General features: G+C 35.8%; 1 protein-coding gene across 4 annotated transcripts in view; it reads right to left on the bottom strand.

Moving 5' to 3' along the window:
- Strbp (spermatid perinuclear RNA binding protein) overlaps nt 1-24,424 on the bottom strand; it is a 121,001-nt gene that overhangs the window by 41,827 nt on the left and 54,750 nt on the right. For all 4 annotated transcript variants that reach the window (XM_029474577.2, XM_029474579.2, XM_021155635.3 and 1 more), the window contains exons 4-10: nt 21,788-21,953; nt 15,336-15,480; nt 6,913-7,004; nt 5,973-6,068; nt 4,653-4,764; nt 3,965-4,062; nt 3,647-3,758 (exon numbers count right to left, since the gene is read on the bottom strand). In XM_029474577.2, coding sequence (XP_029330437.1) covers nt 3,647-3,758; nt 3,965-4,062; nt 4,653-4,764; nt 5,973-6,068; nt 6,913-7,004; nt 15,336-15,480; nt 21,788-21,953 — 821 coding nt within the window. The remainder of the gene's footprint in view (nt 1-3,646; nt 3,759-3,964; nt 4,063-4,652; nt 4,765-5,972; nt 6,069-6,912; nt 7,005-15,335; nt 15,481-21,787; nt 21,954-24,424) is intronic.

The following is a 24,424-nucleotide window of genomic DNA, read 5'->3' as shown; positions in this document are numbered from 1 at the left end:
GAAAGTGCTATTTTCATGACCAGAGAAAAAAAGTTAATTATCAAAGTCATCCAGCTGCAAGCTACAATATATTCTGTGAGCTACAATAACAACTGGCCTGACAAAACATGCCTCATAGTACAACTCCTGCACAAACATCACAGGAGTAAACAACCTCTTTTTAAAGTTTGATCGACAGCCCACTCTACAAAATGGACCCCACACCTGACACTGTTAACAAAACCAAGAACGTGTGACTAGACAGGTACAAGCCCTAACAGAACACCTCCTACTATTTATTATTCTGCTAAATGGACATATCAGTAAAACTACTCCTAATGACTTATTGATATACCCACAGATCGGTGCATTGTTCAACTCTCACCACAGAAGCTTTTTCTTGGAAGACAGCAATTAACACACAGATCGACAACTGTTCAACATGCAGGCACTTTGGAATTCTCAGCCCTACAACATCCTATTATCAGAACCTTTTACTCCAGGCTAAGAGATTTGTATAGAAAACAGCATGGAAAGATTAGAGCCAGAGATAGTGGATTGCAAAACATTGTTCCAACTATAATAAGGCAAATGCAGATCTGAAATCACAGGGATTGTGGCAAATGTAAATAACAAAACAAAAACAAACAAACAAAAAAAAAAACAGGATCAAGCCACAAAAATCTTGGAAGAGACATGGTAGGCATAGAGTCCCACCCCTATCAGCAATTGATTGCTGCTGGAAGAAGGAAAATCAGCTTTCTTTAATGGTGTCACACTTGATATACAGACAACACTCCTGTGCAGACCCTATACCTAGGAGTAGTCAGCCAATAGAAACTAGACTTGCTGGAAAGGGAGAGAGAGGGAGACAGGGAGAGGGGAAGACAGGAAGTCTTTGGGGGTTGAGGGAAACAAGGAGACAGGAATAAAGAGGTGGAGAGAGAACAAACATGAGAGAAAGAAACCATGAAGTTGGGTGAGTAAGAAAGTGAAGGAAGATCTGAATCTCCAGTGGGGTGGATATGATCAAAAAACTACTACAGTCTATGAATTCTCAAAGAATTAATAAAAACATTATTTTAAGAAAAGAATACTTTGGGCTGGTGAGATGGCTCATCGGTTAAGAACACCCGACTGCTCTTCTGAAGGTCCTGAGTTCAAGTCCCAGCAACCACATGGTGGCTCACAACCATCCGTAATGAGATCTGACGCCCTCTTCTGGTGTGCCTGAAGACAGCTGCAGTGTACTTACATAAATAAATAAATCTTTAAAAAAATGTTTTCAAAAAAGAAAAGAATATTTCATGTGAAGGAAAACAGAAATTACAGGAACAAACTTAAATGTCTGGAAACCTGGTGATAAAAGCATCAAACTGTAAGGGAGATCATCTTTGAACCAAAGCACAACTGGTGAACTGTTTTCACCCAGTCATACAGCTAGCAACTGACACCTGAGATAGAAACTGCTTCTCTGGATCTGTTTTATGCTGTGAGTTGAGTAACATGTAGTTCTCAAATTGTGATTAAGATCTTTACATTTTAAAATAAAAAACCCTAAGTAACATAACAACAGATACATAGTTTTACTACCTGCTAGGGGGAGAGTTCCATTGTGAATAAAGTGACTGAAATAAAAATCTATTACTAATACTAAATAGTTGAATTTTTTTTATTTATTCAGTTTACAGAAAATGTACGATGTTACATTGGACATGTCTTTTCCAGTACTTTTACCAACAATGAAAGAAACAAGTATTGACCTCCTGCATACTGTATTTCTTTCCTCAGGAGCTTAGAATACAAGGCAGTGATTCTTAAGACTTCTTAGCTCATGACTACCTATGTGCTTAAAGAGCTGCTGAGGCTCAGCACTTCTTTTTTATTATGTGTCCACACAAAATATAATAGAAATCGAAACAAAAGTATTAAAACAGAATACAAAAGAATATTCCAATAGCCAGGAGACATCATAGGATCTCCTGGAAAACTTTGTTTTCATAAAAGGCAAAAAAGATACCCTTTTCCCTCAAAATTCTTATTCTTATTATTATTATTATTATTATTATTATTATTATTATAACAGCTTTGAATTTTTGTTTTTGTTTTGTTTTTGGAGACAAAATGTTGCTATAAGCGCAGCTGCCCTCAAATTCTTAAAGTACTTGCCTCTGCCTTGAAAGTACTGGGGTTACAGTGATGTGCTACCACAGCCAGCTAAGCAACAATTCTGATCTTGTGGACTTTAGACTAGACTAGACTAATGTTGTCCAAATAAATACATTGGATATTTAATTTTGTAATGTCAGAATTATTGTAATAGTAGGAGGTAGGCTACATCTTGGATAAAGAATATCTATTATCAAATAACCTGCCTTTTTTTTTTTTAAATAACCTGCCTTTCTTATGACTTATAGGAAGATAGAAAAACATGAAATGTTTTCTGGGGTACAATGAGGGCACACTGGGTATATAAATTCACATTTGAGTATGTGCATTCTATTCTAGACCCTGTATTAGACATTTTATCCTAACACCAGCCTTTAAATAAAGTAAAAAAAGGTGGTAATATCTCTACTGAGAAAAATTGTAGTCAAAACCTCAAACTAGTACATAATAGAGATAGAATTAGAATCCTACTACAGAAATTGACCATTTTTCTATTTATACCCCCCAATTAGAGTAGTTGAGTTTTTAACAGTCTCCTTCAAGATTAAACCACTCCACCCTGCAAGGAAACTCCTTAAGCAGGGAAGTAACACAACAACAACAAAATAACCTCTAGAACTTACTGAAACTGACTAGATTCACTAGGGCCTTTTCCTTTCAGGGTAAGCAGAGCCCAACTATAAAGAAAACTCTTAGACAAGAAGGACTAATTACATGGAAGAGATTTGGAAAAACTGAGGCATCCAGAAAGACATTCTCCGACCTGTTGCATTATCTATAGGCTGTGTAGTATGCTCCAGGTTCCCAGCTTTTATGAGCTGTCACATGTACTGGGGTAGGCTTTTATGACACAGCTGTCTGAGTCATCTCTGTTCCTGTAAGTGACCCTTCACTCACAGTACCATACATAACCCCAATAAAACTCATTGGTTCACCAAGCTGGACTTTGGTGGTATCCATACTTTGGTCTGTTGTGGTCTCCCTATCTGTGGTAAGAAGACAAGTAGTTTCATCTACTCAAGAAGTTTTGTCACACAACAATGAGTACAAGCAGACAAATACAAATGAAAGGTGGTCATGAATTTTCCAATACACTTTTCTTATTCCCTGCATTTGTTTTCTTTCTTTCTAGGAAAATCTGCAAGCTTCAGAAAGTTCATCATACTGACTAGTGACAAAGATAATAATGTCTCTTCTTAGGTTATGGTCTATCTCCTCTCCTTAGACCAGAAGTCTAAACTATGTATGGTCCTTATGTCTATGTAGTCTCATAGACTCAACAAAATCTATCAACATTGGAAAATGAGCTGATCACTAATAAAAACAAATGAGACAACCAGCTCATGTCACTAATGTTTGGGATAGAAGCCAACTAAATTAAGAAGAAAAGCAGTGATTTGGATGAACAATGCTTTAAGTTCCCTAAACAAAGTACACACCACCACTATCAACACTAATTTAAAAAAAAAAAAAAAAAAAAAAAAACTTTCATACTCACCTTCTTTATCAGTAACTGACCAGGAATACTTCTGAAAAGGCTTACTAGACGGAAGAGGGTCCATCTCCAGCACTTTATAAATCTGGCCAAAGGCTGATAGTCTAAGTGCGTGCTAAAGAATAAAACATCATATTTAATCCAATCTCAATAAACATTCTAAGTTATATAACATTTAACTCAAACGACATTCATTATATACTTTGTTATACAGGTAGAATTGCCTAATTTAAGCATACAAAAAAAGCAACCTCATAGAACAATTCAGAAAATGGAAGTTGCAGTATCTTTCTCAACAATGAGTAATATAACAGTGCATACCTGTGCACTATGGGTGATATCTTCTTTTTGCTGAGTGGTCATATAGCTTAGAGCATCTGTTGGGTCTCGCTCACAAGGATCATGAAGACCAGGGCCACCTTTGGCAAAAGAAAGGAAAAATAAAAATTTAGAACTGAGTTTAGGATATAGGAAACAAAAGAGAGAAGGGGAAAAAGCTAAAGAATTAAAAGTCTGCTCAATTAAGTGGCTATTAAGGACATTCGCAGTTCTAGCACTTAACTGTCCTTATTTTATATGAAAATAACCTAATGCCAAGTTGAGTCATACTCCAAGAACTTAGAACACCACCACTGAGGAATCATCCCTGATCTTTAAATGGATTTTATATTTAATTTTTCCATATTTAATACTGGACTACAATTAAAATGAAATTCATACTTTTAAAATAAGGATTTACATTTCCAAATTCAGATTTCCAAGTGAAGCAAATTTATAGCCGTTTCTATTAGTACCTTTTATGTTAGTACATACAAAACACAAATTAGAAGTACTAAAAAAGCTTTACAGCACTCTTCCACTCATAAACATTCTAGTTGCTGAAATTCTAAAGAACAGAACTCCTACACATCATTCTCCTCTGCAGAGGACAAACATTTAGCATATGCTTAGATAAATTAACTAAATTGAGATTGTTCTTATTCTTCTGCCTAGAGTTTGAAACCCTTACCAGGAAGTAGTATTCCAGATGCCAAACACTCCATTACTCGTCTCAAGGCCTCCCCAGCGCCCAAAGGTCTATTACAAGTACCTATAGACTTTTCACATATAAGCTCTAGTGGCTAGAAGATATTAAATTACAAATTAGTACATGCACCAAGTGTTAAAAGGATTCCAGTTAAATGTGAGCTGACATTTCTATCTAAAAGAGAAGCCAAAACAGTGTAGACAATTTAGCATTTAAGGAGCATTTAACTCTTCCCCCATGATTATCTACTCTAATCCAACCAGTTTTTATAATTTTGGTTGTGAACCTAGACTTTAACAGCTGAGACACCTCTCCAGTACCCAATCATTTTTTAAACCAAGTAATTTTAGATATTTTCTAAAAACATTTGAGATAAAAATCTTATGCTTTTTAATTACCCTACTTTTTAAAAAAAAAAAACCTAGTCATATAATTAATTTACAATTAACATGTTTTCACATATGTAATAGCTAATAAATAATTAAGGTACGAATTGATCTATCTAAATCCTACTTAAATTAGGAAACACTCAACTATAAAGAGTTCAGTCAAACAGGCTACTTCAAGAGCAAAAATTAGAATAAACAAAGAAACACATCTCTATTTTAGATAAACTGAAACTCATGATGCTGCACAAATATTCATAGTTGTTCATTAATTTATAAATGAGCCTTTAAAACATTATTTTTACAAATTTTTAAATTATAGTCCTGACTGGTTCAGGCATAATTTCCAAATTAAGTCAATGTCACAATATATGTTATATCCATAATTAGTATTAGTATCAGGCAAACACTGCACCTAATAGCTTACATACTTTAAAGTATATACTGTAACATTACACTTAACCTAACATGTTAGGATTTGTGCTTACATTTCATGAGAAATTTAAAAGACACCATTCTATCAAATAATCTCCACACAAATGGAACGCCACACACTAACGGCAATGGGCCAGCCATAAAGGCTATCATAAGCAGCAAGTGATCCATGAGTGATCAATGATCCATACAGAATTCAAAGGAGAAAGCACCTACTTCTAAAAGGTATAGAACCTTTAAGTCAGAAAACAACAACAATAAGAAGATAGACTTTAAAATTTATATAAATAACAGGCCTAAACTTAAATGACAAAAGAGAAGTTATATGCATAAAAGATTTCATAAAACTGAATAATTATTTCTAGGGCAAAAACAGACATTTGCCATAATTAACTCAGAATATAGTCATAGTAACATTATTTCGAGAATTTCCTCTGCTATAGCTTCATATTTGCTTTTTAATCACATTTAAAGTACTTACCCATCCTTTCAATGGTGCCCATGTGGGTACTCTGTTGCACAAATCACGCAGAATGCGGAGGACAATTACACATGATTTTAATCCATTTGCCCTTGCCTAAAACAAACAAAATGATGCCAATATCCCTGTAGAAATCCATTTCTCATTTGAAACACACTGATCATAAATAACTTTTTTAAAATGAATGCCAACTAGCAAATAATATACTAGTATTCAAGCAAACTAAAAACAAAAATCAAGTTATAAAAAATAGCAAGTTATTGGTTCAAAAAGGTGGGATTTTAATTAAAAGGAATATAAAAAAATTACTTTTGTAAACTCATGGCAACCCAAACCCAGGTACTATATTAACATTTATCTTTTCTATATATTTTACAAGCCACCCTCTACTATTGAGAATAGTAAGTCAGAAAGAACTACATGATAACAAAACAACATGGAGAGACAGCAAGTGTATAAAGTGTTTCTTATGCAAGTATGCAGGCTTGAGTCCAACCTTCAGAACCTGTGTTTTAAAAGCCACTTAGGGACTATCAGTATTGAAGAAGCAGAAATAGGAGGATCTATGGGCTTGCTGACCAGTCAGACTAGCCTGTGTGGTGAGTTGCAGAACCCCATGAGAGACCCTATCCCAAAAATGGCAACATGTATAACTCCTGAGAAATGACATTGAAGTTGACCTCAGGTGTACAATGACAGACAGACAGATACAGAGAGACACAGACACACACACACACACATACACACACAGAGACACACACACACACACTGAAAGCTATTCGAGGAACTGTATCCAAAGGAACCAATTCACCCTGACAATAACTCAATGAGCTACAAACTTCCCATTTCATATAGCACACATCACACTAAGTGAAAAGTGGTCCACATATAATCTACACATGGCTATACAGAAACAGTAAAGAAATAATAGAGCGCCAACCTGAAACCATTTGGCATGTCGAAGAGAAGCCAAGGCATTCAGGCATTTTTGCCTGTCCAATAAGTCCGGAGGGTCTTTCATCATAACATTTTCTAATAGTAAATGGGATAAAGGAAAACAAACAGTTTGAAAGGGTGTTCTTAAACAATTATCAATAACAACAAAAAGAAAGCAGCATTTGAGTGTACTTATAAGACTCACAGAAAATTTTATAATAATTTGTTGCTTCTTTTTAAAATTAAGAAAACATTATTTAACATAAATAGTCATGAGATTCTGTACAAAAGTAAAGGAATTCATTCAGCAAAGTAATCAGTGACTACTGCTTCTCATAATCAATCTGAGATCTTATTAATGAACATGCGCACCATCATAGACTAACAAAATAAATACAAGCACTGTTTCCTTTGGCAAGCTACAAAGAAGGACATCTGGGAACAATAGCAATTAAAAACTTTTTTTTTTAATAGAAAAAAATTGGGTAACTGATCAGGGTCTAAAAAAGTCATAACTCTTATACAATAGTAAAATTAGATGTGTTAAATATATGTGTGTAGCCAAAATATAAATTTGCTTCTAGACAACCTAGTCACTAGAATAATAACACTAGAAATGTGATTCCAGTAATGAGATCTCAAATATTACCTTAAGGTTCATTCACTATTCATTTCTGAAGCCCAAATTTTAAAACTACATATATAAAAGAAATATATTTCTTATTTATTGATCTCTCTCTTTTTTTAAGGCAACTCATAATAGACTGCTACCTAAATTCACAATTGGTTGAGGTGGTCAAAAGCAGCAAAAGTTAATCATAATTAACAATAAAACCCACATATTGAGATGTCACATGATACTAAATCCAAGTTTCTATCACCAAATTCATTTCCACTGAGCTATGGAAACTTGGGATTTTTAATTTTTAAGTCTCAATGAATTGCTTAAAAGCACAGTTCCACAAATAGACCCCTACAAAAGGTTTGTCTAGCCCCTAAAACAGATTTATTATTCTCTCTTAAGAGTGCTTTTAAGCCAGGCAGTGGTGATGCATGCCTTTAATTCCAGTACTTGGGAGGCAAAGGTAGGCAGATATCTGGTGTACAGAGTGAATTCCAGGACAGCCAGAGCTACACAGAGAAACCCTGTCTCAAAAAAAAAAAAAAAAAAAAGCTTTTAAATATATGAGTTATGAGTCCCACCAACGCTCCCTCTCAATATTCTGCTGTTATACACTGCATGATTCAAGGGATGCAAATACTTTTAAATGGCATACAAGAGCATGGATACTTTTTTGTTTGTTTCCCTGGTTATCAGTGACTCTACAGTGGCAAATATAGTGTTTATTCTACTAGCTACAATGTTACTAAATCTGAAGGCATAAACCACTGCCAGGCATAAAACCACAACTAAAAGAACTGTGGTTCCCTGTACTGCTGCAACATTAAAAGGCAAAATGTTACACACTTTTTTTCTGCTAAGTGAGCTCTACAGCAGATGTCTACATTGTTTCCCATTAACACCTGCCAACAAAAATCACAATCTCATTTTATTACTCAGTTCTACTCATAATATCGGAAGCCTTAAAAAGAATTATGAATGTGGACTTTTTACAGACACAAAACATACAACTGAGTCATTTTAGTGTTTTGTCATCAAATTGTTTAATTGTAGTTAATACAAGCATCTGTGTGAAGCTCAGTAAAAAATAAAACATCTCTAAATGAGTTATTAGAATCTCTTAAAAGGTAGATTCCCGGCGGGCGGTGGTGGCGCAGACCTTTAATCCCAGCACTAAGGAGGCAGAGGCAGGTGGATTTCTGAGTTCGAGGCCAGCCTGGTCTACAAAGTGAGTTCCAGGAAAGCCAGAGCTACACAGAGAAACCCTGTCTCGAGAAACCAAAAAAAAAAAGAAAAGAAAAGGGGGTGGGGGGGTGGGGTAAGATTCCCAAACAAATGTTGACTAACTGCTAAGGAACACAATCCAGATTGCTTATTTTTTTTTTTTACAACTTCAATTTTAAATTAATAGTAAAGCAAGTTAAATTTTATTCTTCCATCTTATGGAGTCAAGATGAAGGGAAACAAAAGAAGAGGGCATAGGAAGAAGGGACAGAGGAAAGATCTGGGAAGCCAGAACTCTTTGGTCACCTCCTAGTATTTTAGTCAATGGTCAGAGATTATATGTATACCCCCTAATTGTGACACAGAAATTTGTAACAGAGACAAGAGAAAGATATTTTTGATGACTTCTTTCATCACAAAATTAGATTATAACCACAAACTCTTACTGGAAAAAAAAACTCAAGACATCAGCTTGCTACAGCCAGCCAGCATTTGCAAACAACAGATTTTACAAAAAAGAGATGAAAAAGAAAAGTACTGAGGACTTGCAGCAGATTCCCTTTACATCAACATCCAAATGGCCATGTTTCTTCATGTTCTGACAGTCAAAAGATCCAAAATATTTCACTGTTCATGAGGCTGGAAACCGCAGGGGTGTAACAATACATTTATTTTATCTTGAAAGATTTTTGTATTATGCGATACATAAGCATATGGCACTACAGTGCTACTTATCAGCTCAGCTTGTCTATTCCCTTTATATGGATAATGATGTAGTTTTACATATTTTCACTGATTAAAAATTCATTAATGTAGTAATCACAAAACTGCTGGGAAAAAAAAAATGCCACTCCTGATGGAACCTTAATATGGGTATGCAGTTGTGTGTGCAGTGTGTGTGTGCACTTCAACTTTATTAGGTAAGCCAAGATTTTCTTTTTTGAAAAAATTTATCAAGTAAAAACAAAAGAAAATCAGGGCAGGTAGATAGATATTTGTGCATTCCAGATTAGCCTGGTCTACAAAGTGAATTCCAAGCCAGGGGTACATAGAGAAATCCTGTAGGGAAGAAAGAAAGGAAAGAACAGAAGGAAAGAACAGAAGGGAGGGAGGGAAGGAGGGAGGGAGGGAGGGAGGGAGGGAGGGAGGGAGGGAGGGAGGGAGGGAGGGAGGGACAGAGGGAGAGGGGAAATTTAAGTATACAACTATGATCCATTTTACTTGCTTTGTAGGACACATAAACAGCACAGGAAGATGAACAAATATTGACAAAAATGCTAAATGCAAAGAAAACTATTTTTTAAAATGTATTTCAACCTACCATCAGTGTATGAAGGTACATGAGCATTCTGGATAATGGAAACATTAGAAAGAAGTCTACTATGCCTAGCCCTGCTCGTTCGTCAGTGACCAGTAAACACCATTCTGCTGCAGACAGTTGTCTTTTCTCAGTGTCGTACATGCAAACTATCTGCCCCTGTGAACACTACCCTATAGAGGAAGAACAGAGGGAAAGCCAGGCACGACTAACTGTATGTCTAGAACCTGGCTCTTCAAAATTAAATAACTGAGCTGGGATATCATGGCAGGCTCCAAGGAAATCTGCATAAAGTTGAGCATAATTATTTTTAGTATGTCTGAAGAAATCCTGAAACCTCTTTTCTCTCAATTCCTTGAAGCTTTCTGGAAAGACATTATGCTTGCGCTATTGTTCATGAATAATGTAAGGACACAGTAATATGAACAAACAGATGCAGCAGTAAGGTAGATACAAGAAGCACTGTCTTCTTAATTTGCCTAATTATGCCACAAACACTATCAAGCAATGGAAAGAAATGGCCATAGGTTTGCTCTGCACAGTGTATGTCTAGCACCGGGAGAAGGCAGAAAAATGAAGCCTGCAGCACAATTATGGACTGCAACAATCTACTGTCCTGAACTTAGTGGAACATATGTCAGTGAACTTCTGCAAAGAAAAGTCAGAAGTTCATCTTGACATCAACAGATGAAATGGAACTAACTCTAAGACTTCTCTTTCAAGTTCTGAATCTACCTCAATACCAAGAACAAAAGTTGATTTTAATAAACCAGAAAATGCTTTATTTTCACCATCTGCTTGGTTTAAAAATACAATGCAAATATAATTTTATAAACAATTTATCACCCCCCCAATAGCAAGTACATTTCTAATTTAAAATTACAACCACCAAAGTTGAAGTTGTGCAATAGTCAGAAAGAAACATTCAGCTAAAGCATCCATGTACCAACCCGAGGCAGGAATGAGAAAAGGGATTCTATACAAGAATGCCAAGTTAGCTGGGCAAAATATGATGTATCTTGCTTATAATTTTTTTTTGTTTTTTTTTTTTGTTTTTTTTTTTTTGTTTGTTTTTTGAGACAGGGTTTCTCTGTGTAGCCCTGGCTGTCCTGGAACTCACTTTGTAGACCAGGCTGGCCTCGAACTCAGAAATCCGCCTGCCTCTGCCTCCCAAGTGCTGGGATTAAAGGCGTGTGCCACCACGCCCGGCTTGCTTATAATTTTTAAATGAATCATATATAAGGAAAAGCTTTTAACATCATGAGCCATAAAAAACCATAACAGAAATATTACTCAAGCAATGTAAGATACCACCCATTCTTAACATTTCTTTTTTATACACTGGACTGCATTTTCTCTGCTGAAAGAAAATTCACTGTGCAGATTCATGTGTGATATTCTCTAGTAACATACTTCTGTATCAGGTACCATTCTAGGTACCTAAGATCAAGCATAGAAGGTAAGAAGAGGGGGAAAAAGATACCTGCCTTCCAAAGAGCATAAGCTACACAATAAGCCAACTTATAATTAGTACCACAGAGTATTCTATATACTCATAATACTGGATTTCAAGTGTGGTTTAAAGTTTAGCTATATGGACAGGGATAGTAGAGCAGATCCTTAATCCTAACACTCGGTATGCTTAAGCAGGAGGCTCTCAAGCTGGTATTCTTAAAAAATTGAGTTCCGGGGCTGGTGAGATGGCTCAGTGGGTAAGAGCACCCGACTGCTCTTCCGAAGGTCCGGAGTTCAAATCCCAGCAACCACATGGTGGCTCATAACCATCCGTAACGAGATCTGACTCCCTCTTCTGGTGTGTTTGAAGACAGCTACAGTGTACTTACATATAATAAATAAATAAAAATCTTTTAAAAAAAAAAAAATTGAGTTCCAGGACAGCCAGAACTATACAGTAAGTTCTTGTCTCAAAAAATAAAATAAAATAAAATAAAATAAAATAAAATAAAATACAAACAATAAATAGTTTGGTTGTGTTAAAGTTTGGCTATCTGAATCTAGTGTGCACACATTATCTCACTTTTAGTAGCTGAGTGGTTTCTACACTTTACTACTTTGAACATCACTGTATATAAATTCTCTCATTGAGCCCTGCAAACAATTTACTGTTTCTGTGTTATCTATACTCTGAAATTAAGATGCTTGCCGATGTCACACAACAATAATAGAGCGAAGAACTGAACACACACATAATGCAGCAAGATCTGTGCTTTTTCAAAGGAAATACACAGTGGGAAGTGACCATTTCCACAAGGCCTCCTATCCTAACCCTAACCCTAACCCTAGTAAAGGGTTAGAGTGTATAAATACTTACAGCATAGGGGAACTCTTACTTGTAACATCATTCTTTCAAAAAGGGATATTCTTTATATACTCTCAACAACTTAAAACATAAATGGTGGTTTGATGTAAATGGTTATATACACTTCAACAGAGGAAATATTAAAGAAAAACTTAATGTCCTACCCTAGCCTAATCCTCTGGCTCTGCCTGTTCTCAACTTTCCTTTAGTGTCTCTAAATCATTAAATGAGTTTAGATTTAGCCAAAATCATTTAGCAGGTTAAGAGAGGGAAGAAAAATAGTTGATTTGTGTATCTACTGTAAACTATGTATTTGGGAGTGGTGGAAGCAAGCCACAATAGTATTACAAAAAGTCTCAGGGTAGAGGACAGGTGCCTACAAGACATTGTTAACTTTGAAAAAGAAAATGAATAGAAAGGAAGAAGATGCTATTTTTTCAGTGCTAGGTATCCCTGAGAGCTAAATGTGCCTTCTGTTTCCATTCCATATAGATGCAGAAAACTACATCAAAGGAAAGAGTCATGACCAAGTAAACAAATACTGTAAAATCCAGATCACAGATACCAAATTATGCTAGCTGCTCCAAACTGCAGAGGAATATATACAAAAAGGCATCTATGACAAAGCCAGAATAGACAAAATGAATAATCTATAAAATACCAAACTGCTCATCACAGCTGGGATATTAAGAACAGCACCAAAGCAAATCTTTCTCCCATCAAAAGTAGGAGTAACTAGATTCAGTAAATTGCTTCCAATTCAACATTTAAAAATAAAATATAGTTGGGATGCTCTCTTCAAAAAAAAAAAAGTAGGAGTAACATTAGCTGATTTCTTAGTCTTACCTGACCTCGCCAAGCTGACAACAGTCAGCACACAGAGAAAGTCCTTTAGAACCTTAGTTACGTAAAACACCTTACAAAAAGACTGTGAGTATATTAAATGATATAAATCCCATTCTGTGGTTAATAGTGTTTCAGAAAGGCACAATACACTAAGAGCCACTTTTCAACTTCTCTCAACCAAAACCAAGGTTTTAAAAACTTGGTTTAACTTGGTTAAACTTGAGAGAATCAACACTGAAAGCTATGACAAAATCCTACACAAAACCGCATGAGAAAAAAAAAAAAGCTTTATATCTTTCTGATACCTTCAAAGAGGTAAAGGAAGAAGCATATACAAAACAAACAACTCTCAAAACAAAATTTAGTAACACCTATAATTACAAATGGCTACATAGAAATGGTTGGTTTCCTACTACAGTGTCAAGGAGAATACAGCTTACCAGAATTAACACCTATTTTGATACACCAGAAATCAGAAACCAGAAATCTGCTGTGAAAAAAAATTAAGCCATTTACGAGACCAGTTCTTCTGAGACACTACAGACATGCTATATAAAGGGTAAAGTACAGGCATTAAACCCAATTTCAGATGGGATATACTTTAAATACAAATACTTCAAAAACTTATCTGATTTTTAATAACTATACTGTTTCAGATTTCAGTTAGCCTCCTGACACCATCATATACAACAAAAGCCTTTTTTTAAAAAAGGTGAGTATTTAATTCCAGGATTTTATGATTCATATCTAGAAACCAAAAGTCAAAAATCTACCACACAGTTACATGTGCCTTTCTCTATCCTTATTAACAATTTAAAATAAACTACAAAAATGATCTATACTCCTTTCCACTTTAATGGTACTTATGAAAAAGAGGTATACAAAAACACATGCTAAAGTAGGACAGATGAAAAATATCCTACTGGTCAGATATAGTGTCTCTAAATCATTATGACAGAGTGGCCAGTTGGTAAAGAGTCCAACAATGAGAAATATCATATGGCATGTTTCTTTGAATAGGACAAAGAGTACAAACATGTTAACTTAACAAGATAAAAAAAACATTAAGAAAATGAAGCTCACCACATATTCACCAACTTCTCAAAACTACCAATGGTTAATTTCTCATTCTACATTTATGAGGGTGATAATGTCATACACCAATTCTTTTAAACATATATCTTATTCAAACTGTTAACAGGGTTTAAAAGCTTCTCAAAAATTTACTGAAGGCAAGCAGATTGGTGAATACCTTTAATCCCAGCACTAAAGAGTTAGAGGCAGGCAGATCTCTGTGAGTTTGAGGCCATCCAACTCTACTGCTGAGGCTCAGGTCAACCAGGGCTATGTAATAAGACCCTGTCTACAAAATAAAATTTTGGGGGTGTGTGTGTGTGTGTGTGTGTGTGTGTGTGTGTGTGTGTGTGAGGAGAGGAGAGGAGAGGAGAGGAGAGGAGAGGAGAGGAGAGGAGAGGAGAGAGAGAGAGAGAGAGAGAGAGAGAGAGAGAGAGAGAGAGAGAGAGAGAGGGAATACATATATATGTGTGTATAAATGTACATTGTATATTATATGTACAATATATAGATTACATGTTATAATACATATTTTAAATCACATTTAAAGATTAAAAATTGAGTAAAATATATTCACTAATTCTTTTCCTTTATTCTATAAGCCAAATCTACACACAATTAAACTTTACAAGGGTATACAATTATTAGAAGTCAAACAGAACATACAAGTGAGTAATTTCAAAATCAAAAAAATCAAAATAAAAAAAAATTGAAAATAATTCTGATTTATACATTAAATCCTGAAATCTGACCACTAAGCCAGTATAGTAGAGCAGGTTAGCTGATACCAATGACTTGAAGTTATACTAGATGAAGGAAAGCAGATCACCAAAATGGTAGAAAAATTAAAGCATAGTCTAAAAAGCCTACATGATAAGCACAGGTGTCTAAAACTGCAAAATATATTATGTAAAACAAAACTTTAAAATCCCAAGACATAGTTAAAACAGTACTGGAACAAAAACTATTACATGAACAAAACAAAACATAGATATGTATGTGTATATATATACACACATGTACCTCCATCCTTCTTCTCCAATTCGTCCCTAATTAGAGGGGAAGTAAGTATCACCTTCAAAGTCAGTGTTGGCTCTTTCGTGTTCCGAATTATAATGGATGCTTCATTTATGCATTGTTCCACTTGGTATTTCTCTTCTGTTAGTTTCTGAAAGTCACCAAGATTTCAAAACCACTCAATCACATTAAAATCTCTAAACGGAAACACTTTCCAAAGAGCATATAAGACCCACAACTGAAACTAGTTCCTTACTTTGGAGATAACTTCTCTTTCAACTTAAGCAAACCATCCCTCTAAAGGGACCATAATGTCAACCATGCAGACAATTAAAATATTTAAAACCATTTTGTTTCCATATAAAATATTGAGTAGCAGTATTACAGTAAAGTGTAAGTAAGTATATTTGAAATGATAACAGTAAAGTATTATATAAATATAGGCAGCTGAAATGCTCTCTGAAATAATAGTGCTGTTGACAGAACAATCTAAACAACTACTTGCCAAGGATTTATGAATTCAGAAAATAGAAATTTCTAATGTAAACCAAGAAAGTATGAATGAAAAAGATGCCCACTTATAGCCACATAAAAGAATGAGTATAAATAGTTGTCTTGTATAATTAAAATAATCTCAGAAATCATTCCATTGAGACATCATTATGAAATAAGCCAACTAACATAAACAGGAAAATTACATTGCAGGGCTTTGCACTTCTCCCTTCTCCCCCTTCCTTCTCCTCCTCTTCTTCCTCCTCTTCTTGATTATTTTGCTTGTTTGTTGAGACAGGGTTTCTCTGTGTAGTCATGGCTATCCTGGAATTTACTCTGTAGACTAGGTGGGCCTCAAATTCAGAGAACTGCCTGCTTCTTAAGTGCTAGGGTTAAAAGCGTGTGGCACCACCATCTGGCTACATTGCCACTTTTTTTTTAAATACAATGATATAACCATATAATTCTTGGGCTTTCATAAACTATCCAAAATCATAAATTGAATATTAGACATTAAGTATATAATAAAATAAGTCATATAAAGCAATTTTTTCCTTGCTCTTTTTTCTCTTTTCTTTTTGCGGGGGATGGAGGTGGGGAATGGATTCAAGAAAAGATTTCTGTGTGTAGCTCTGGCTGTCCTGAAACTTGCTTTGTTAGCCTTGAACTCAGAACCAGCCTCTGCCTCCCAAGTGCTGGGATTAAAGGTGTATGCACAAGGAATTTCTTAACGAACAAGCTTAATATATATTAACTGACATAAAATAGACTGAAGAAAATACAAGTTATGCTCTAATAAAACTCAGTCATTTGTTTTTAAAATACCATTTTAATATTAAATACTTCAAAAAAAGCAAGAAAAAGAAACTCATTACACTAATGTTGAACAAAAGTCAAAGAAAGAAAAGAATACACCATGAAGCTGGGCAGTGGTGGCGCACGCCTTTAATCCTAGCACTTGGTAGGCAGAGGCAGAGGCAGGTAGATTTCTGAGTTCAAGGCCAGCCTGGTCTACAGAGTGAGTTCCAGGACAGCCAGGGCTACACAGGGAAACCCTGTCTCGAAACCCCCCGCCAAAAAAAAAAAAAAAAAAAAATACACCATGAATGAAACACCCAAAAGTGAAATGAACAACAAAAACTGTTCAAATCATTTTGCCAACGGGGGGTAGGGGCGACATTAAAGTTATGTACTAGAGGGATAGAGAGATGAGTTTATTATATAGACTGCTGACCACACAAGCAAGAAGACTCAAGTTTGATCCCAGTACTCACATAAAATAGAAAGGGCTAGAGACCTGGCTCAGGGGTTAACAGTACTTGCTGCTCTGGCAGAGGACAAGGGTTCAGCACCCAGCACACAGAGTGGCACACAACCATCAGTAACTCCAGTTCCAAGGCACCTAATACCTTCTTCTAGTTCCTCAGGCATCACATATATGGTGCACACAACATACAGGCACAGTCTAGAATCCCTGAACTGGAAAAAAATGGGTACAGATAGATGCCCAGGGGCTTGATGGCCAGCCTGCCTGCCTCTCCTGATAGAAAGCACCAGATCACATCAAAAGATTCTATCTCAAAAAGCAAGGCGAAGAGTTCTTGAGGAAGAATACACCAAATACTCCCCTGATCTCCACATGATGTAAGTGCTTGCACGGACACAGATACACACACACACACACACACACACACACACAATCTATTGGACCTGGAAAGATGGCTCAGTTGTTAAATCACTGACTGTTCTTCCAGAGGACCAGAGTTCACTTCCCAACACCCACCTAGCTGCTCACACATTTCTATAACTCCAGTTATGGGGATCTGACACCCTCAAACAAACATAAATGTAGGCAAAATACTAATGCACATAAAATGAAAGTAAATAAGTTTTATAAAGATATCTATTAAAAAATTAAAATTTTCAATGTTAAGATCTATCAAAAGTCATAAATATAATGAGTTTGGTCTAGACTATCTTCAAGCACTAACTTCAAAGATTACTGGGTTTGTCATCCTCTGCCTCTTTTGTTCAAAGAAGTTCTAAAATCACCCTGGAAAACAGTACAGAGAGAAAAAGGTGTATTTCCATTTCGATTAAGATAGTAAATAACTCCTAGTTGGTCATCAATGGGAGTCCTGTGAAGGTTCTAAGCCCCAGTGTAGGGGAATACCAGGGCCAGGAAGCAGGAGCGGATGGTTTGGTGAGTGGGGTGGGGTTGTGGGGGGGTGTTAAGGGATAGGGGAAGGTTTGCAGAGGAGAAACCAGGAAAGGAATTAACATTTAAAATGTAAATAAAGAAAATAATCTAATAAAAAAAAAGATAGTAAATAACACTTACAGTTCCTACAGTAAGTGTTCAGAAAAGGTATTTAGCCTGCAAGAAAGATACTATTAGAGATTATTTTACACACATACACACACACAAAACTAAATGTAAGGTGTAGTAAGAAATATGTGAACACTAAAAATTATTTTTGAAATATTACAATAATAATACACATGTAATTTGATATACACTTAGAGGGAAATGTGTGTACATGCATATAACTTATTCTTAACATCACTGGAAAATTCAGATTACCACTTTCCAATGAAACGTACCTTTACCCAGATACAGAAAATTTATTGTTAGAAAGCTATAATGACTATTTTAAATGGAAATACATGTCTCATAATATCCACCACTAGCTGTAAGTGTTCAAGTCTATTTCATCTCTTCTAGCTTAACCCTTAAAAGACCTCAGAATGTTTATATCATTTTAGTCTTTGCTAGCCTGGAAAGCACAAAGTTCCTAAAATTTGAGATGGTCTGCAAAAACCAATATTTTTCTCTTGGAATTTTCCCTTGAAGACTTACTAGATTAACAGTAACATTTTAAAGAAAAGGAACTACCCTTTTTTTTTTAAGATTTATTTATTATTATAAATAAGTACACTGTAGCTGTCTTCAGACAGACCAGAAGAGGGTGACAGATCTCATTATGGGTGGTTGTGAGCCACCATGTGGTTGCTGGGATTTGAACTCAGGACCTTCAGAAGAGCAGTCAGTGCTCTTACCAACTGAGCCATCTCGCCGACCCAATAGTAATATTTTAAAACTGTGGTGCTTAGAAATAAAGATCCTCACTTGAGAAAGAAATCAAGTTCAACCTGCATAAAGAAAGCACTAGTGTGTAGACAGAACTTTATCAAATCTGCTGTATCTTCCAAGCCACAAAAATGATCCCAGATGGGTGGGGTGGTCACAAGTATTTTTTAAACCCAGCACTCAGCAAGTCAGAGATTGTAAGTATCTCACCCTAATTGTATACTAAGTTATACATAAGAGAATATTACTCAAGAAGTACTAAGTTATATCATTTGCAAGAACATGGATGGGACCATAGAGCATCATGTAGGGCAAAGCCACAAAGAGAAATCATATGTGCATTTCATTTTTTAAGGTTTTCCTTATTTTGACTTGTGTGTATGAATGGTTTGCCTGAGTGTATATATGTCAACCCCATGTATGCATCACCCATGGAAGCTAAAAGAGAGCATCAGATCACCTGGAACTAGAGTTACAGAGAGTTGTGCTGGAAACTAACCGAGAGTCTCTGAAAAGGAGCAACTGTTCTTAACCACTGAGCCAACTCTCCAGTCCCACACCTCTATGACCTCTTTCTTATAAGACTCTAAACTTTAAAAAAAAAAAGGGGGGGACAACTTAAAAAAGGAGGCTAGATGGCTGAGTGACTAAAGATGCTTGCTGCCATGGCTGGCAACCTGAATTCAAGCCTCAGAACCTACATAGTAGAAAACTAAGGTTTGCAAGTTGTCTTTTGCATTTCACAACAAGCAAATAAATACATAGTTGAGGAAGGAGTTATTTGTTTGTTTCTTTGTTTTTAAGACTTAAAACCAATGGCCAGATTATTTGGGAAAGGACAATAAGAGAGAGAATAGCAAAAGAAGGAAATAAATAGATGAATAGGATAAAAGTACATGGTCGATATGGATCAGAATGACCCAATAAAATCTAATAGTTTATACAATGAATATACACTGGTTTTTGTCTTTTTTAACGTTATTTTTAAAACTTAAAAAGAAGGGCTGGAGACATGGCTCAGCAGTTAAGAGCACTGAGTACTCTTCTAGAAATCCTGAGTTCAATTCCCAGCAACCACACTGTGGGCTCACAACCATCTATAATGGAAGTTGATACCCTCTTCTGGAATGTAGATGTATATCAAGATAGAGTTCTCATATACATAAAATAATAATTTTTTTAAAAACTAAAAATACAAAAAATACATCACACCTAGATTATTCAAAACCAAAAACACTGATTTTTTTTTAAGGTATCTTTCTCACTTACAAGAAATACAAATATAAAAAAAGCAAGAAAGAGAGAGAGAGAGAGAGAGCGCGCTAGAGATGACAGAGTGGTTAGGAGCAAAGGCTGCTCTTCCAGGGGATCCAGGCTCAGTTCCCAGCATCTACATGTCAATTCACAACTACCTTTAACTCCAGTTCCAGGGGATCCAATGCCACCTTCTGGCCTCCAATACATGCAGTCAAAACACTCAACATATAAAATAAACTTTTTTTTTAAATACATCATTTTCAAGAATTAAGAAAGCAAGCATGATCAAACAAATGAGCATTCACCCACTCAAAAGTTTAGACTTGTGGGCAGACATCTATTTCTGTGACATGGATATGAAGACACTCTGTGGTGGTTTAAATATGCTTAGCCCAGGGAGTGACACTATTAAGAGGTGTGGCTTTGTTGGCAAGAAGAGCTTCCTTCTAGCATCCTGGAGATGTTAGTCTTTTTTTTTTTTTTTCTTTCTTGAGACAGGGTTTCTCTGTGTAGCCCTGGCTGTCCTGTAATTCACTCTGTAGACCAGGCTGGCCTCGAACTCAGAAATCCACTTGCCTCTGCCTCCCAAGTGCTGGGATTAAAGGCGTGCACCACCACCGCCCAGGGAAATGTTAGTCTTCTAGTTCCCTTCGGAACAAGATGTAGAACTCAGCTCCTTCTCCAGCACCATGACTGGTTGGACACTGCCATGGTTCCCACCTTGACAAGAATGGACTGAACCTCTGAACCTGTAAGCCTGCCCCTATTAAATGCTGTTCTTTATAATGATTGCCTTGATCATGGTGTCTCTTTACACCAATAAAAACCCTAACTAAAACACAACATAAAATGAAAAATTACCAAGAAGCTACAATCCAATTAATTACAAGTAGCACATAAATGAAATGAAAGACAATGTCAGCTTCCTAATCAGTGGTGCACATATCTCTAGGATAGACAAGCAAGGTTAGATTTAGATTAACTAGAACATAAAAGTATGACATCATTAAAACTTTTTAATTTTGTGAAACTAAACAGGAATAGTGACTTCTCATAAACTTAGCAGATAGGTGACTTTAAATTAACGATGACTTGCAAGAAGATTCAACAAGCCAAACTGTTTGGCATGCTAGCTTCACAGGCTGAGTTCAGAACCCACATAAATGGAAAAGAAGAAAACTGGCCTCACAAAGTAATCCTGTGGCCTAACATCTACAAACACACACAAAATAATTAATAAACTAAAAACTTTAACCAAATCTTCAATTTTTAAAAGTATCATTCTGAAATTATCTACTGGGCCTTTTTTTAATCTTTCAACTTTTTGTCATATTTCACCAACTCTTCTAAAAGTTTTATAATACTAAAAGACACACATAGGCTATAGGTGGGAAGATGTAGAATCTCAGTAAGTTACATCTGAAAGGTTTAAGACTGTATTTTAATGGCCTTATTTTAGTAAATATATCCTGAGTATAATCACCAGAAATGTGGATCCCTCAGACCAAATTCTTTTTTTTTTTAATCCTATCCCTGACTTACCAATTCTTGTTAACAGTCACCAAGGTCACTGTTTCTTAACTCTATAAACTCTCAAATGCAGTTAAACAGTACTTACCTGAATCTGAATCGGAAGGTTATCTTTTACTGTATTTAACAGGGTTTCCGTGGGTTTGTCTTTGCACATTAAGACTAGCTCCAGGTCCATATCATCTTTAATCAGCAAGCCTTTTGCAACCAAGCCAATCCTCATTACACCACACAATGTCCGGCCACCTTGATCCCTACAAATAAAAACCTATATTATTACTTCTATAACATATTTCCCAAGCTACAATTAATCCCTACAAATAAAAACCTGTATTATTACTTCTATAACATATTTCCCAAGCTACAATTAATCATCACTTGGCTTCCTGAGTACTCACATAAGTGGATAAACTATTATGTACAACCAAACATCCAAAAATTTACGAGGTAAAACTCAGATTTAAGGCTTACAGATTTAAAGTTACTTTTTCCTAGTGACTGAACACATCATTATTTTACATTATGGATATTTTAATTCGTTATGACATCTCTATTACTTACAAATCCCAGGAACATTTTTTCAAACTGTTCTTTTTAAAATTCCATAATTTTGAGAAAAAAAATGAAAAAGTAATGAAAATAGTCCCGTGGGTAAAAAGTTCTCTGGCCCCACCATGTGAAGCATATACACCATGTATTCATGCTTGCATATACACACATCACCACCCCAGCACACATTCTAAATAAACTTATTTTTAAAAAAGTAATGTTAGTTGGTTAGATAGTATATAGCTAGATGGGAAATGGCTAGATGGGAGAAGGGGGTGTGCTTTAGAAGCAGTTAATTCAAAGTGAGGTAAATTGAGAAAAAAAATGGTGGTGGAAAGTAGACAGGGAGTTATAAATAAGTTGCCACTCAGAGCCTGAACCATCTTGAAGATTCAATAAACCTTAAACCTATAAAGTCAGTATAAGTGGGGATAGAGGTAAGTGACCCAAGAATTCAGGCAACCATAAGAATCTGCCATACATTATTTCTTACTCTACTGCCTTATCCTCTCTGGCTCCCTAATGTGTATAGTCCCTTCTCCATAATCATGCCCAAACTTTGCCTTCACACTACTCTGTTAAAGTTCTCAGACTATTTCAATAAATCCTTCTTTACCAGTTTTATACCTCTACTACCTTTAATCTACTACATATAGAATACTGCCTAATCTCGAGAAACCACAATTTTGGATGACATCCCACATATTTTTCCCGACATGTCCCTGTGAACATTTGGACATTCAACATTGCCAATACTTGACTTCTTTGAGCCTGCTTCCCCACTCAAGACAAGACTAATCCTTTTCACATATAGCTGTTCTAATATAATATAATGTAAGCAATAAACTTTGAACTTTGGCAGGGCACAACATACATTAAAACTTCAGTAAACAACTGCTGTTTCTTTAAAGATTTATTTATTTTTATTTATATGAGTACACTGTAGCTGTCTTCAGACACACCAGAAGAGAGCATCAGATCCCATTACAAATGGCTGTGAGCCACCATGTGGTTGCTGGGAATTGAACTCAGGACCTTGGAAGAGCAGTCAGTGCTCCTAACCGCTGAGCCATCTCTCCAGACCCAATTGCTGTTTCTTAAACAGTCCCTATATTTACTTCACATCTACGCCTTTGCTTTTGCCTGCACTGTTACCCACCAGATCCTCTGAGCCATTTCCAAATATTACTTCCCTAATAAAGCTATTTCTTTTTCTTTTCTTTAAGACAAAGTTTCTTGGTGTGGCCCTGGCTAGCCTGGAACTGAAGGATTTATTGAAATAGTCTAGCTATGTAGACCAGACTAGCCTTAAACTCAAGAGATCCACCTGCCTCTGTTTCCCAACTGCTGAGATTAAAGGCATGTGGCAACACATCAGGGTTATAAAAAGCTTTATCTGATTACTTGAAACAGCAGCACTTTATCTCTCCCTGCTCTGTACTTTAATTTACCTAGATGAAACTGAAGTACAGATACTAAAATAAAGTATAGCTCAATGGCAAAGCACTTAATTAACTGAAATGCTCAAGTCCATTCACAGCATAAAGAGAAAGGGCAGAAGGGAACCTGAAGGTACTTTTGTTCTCTCACCTCTCCCCCTTCCCCTCCCCACCCCACCCCAGTAATCTTCAAGTTAAAAGTTCATTAATAACTCTGAGTTAGCTCTCTTCATCAGCTAATGTGAAATTGTGAAAATTTAGTAAGTAAAATATAAGCATATAAAGAGAAAAAATAACAGACTACTTGATTTGTTGAATCTAATACAAAAATAATATTGAATAGCAGTTGATGCACAATAAAAGTAGACATTGTTAGCTCACTCATTAAAATTCTAAATTATAATCATGGTGTGTTTGATATTATTATCATCTACATGTAAATAACAGCATGATTGAGCAGGAAAACTAAGTCCAAATTCAAGTCCTGAACTTAATGAATTTGAATATAAAAGTTACTGGAAAACAAGCCAACTAATATAATTTCTTTAAGACAGTAGTAATATTCCTAGTGATATAAAGTCTGAGACCTGATGCCATTGATTTGACTTTGGAGTCAGTCTGTAAGAGAGCACAGACAGCAGCTGTGCAAAAGTGCCTATCTCATGTATTTACACTCTTTGGAACACTTATGATAGACCAGGAGCCCAAATACATGTATCTGTGGAACACAGCTATAA

Source organism: Mus caroli, unplaced genomic scaffold (genome assembly GCF_978045245.1).
Source record: "Mus caroli unplaced genomic scaffold, Mus_caroli_1 scaffold_2, whole genome shotgun sequence".
In the NCBI taxonomy this organism is placed as follows: Eukaryota; Metazoa; Chordata; class Mammalia; order Rodentia; family Muridae; genus Mus; species Mus caroli.
Note: the sequence above shows the minus strand (reverse complement) of the source record. Positions and strands in the feature narration are given on the sequence as shown.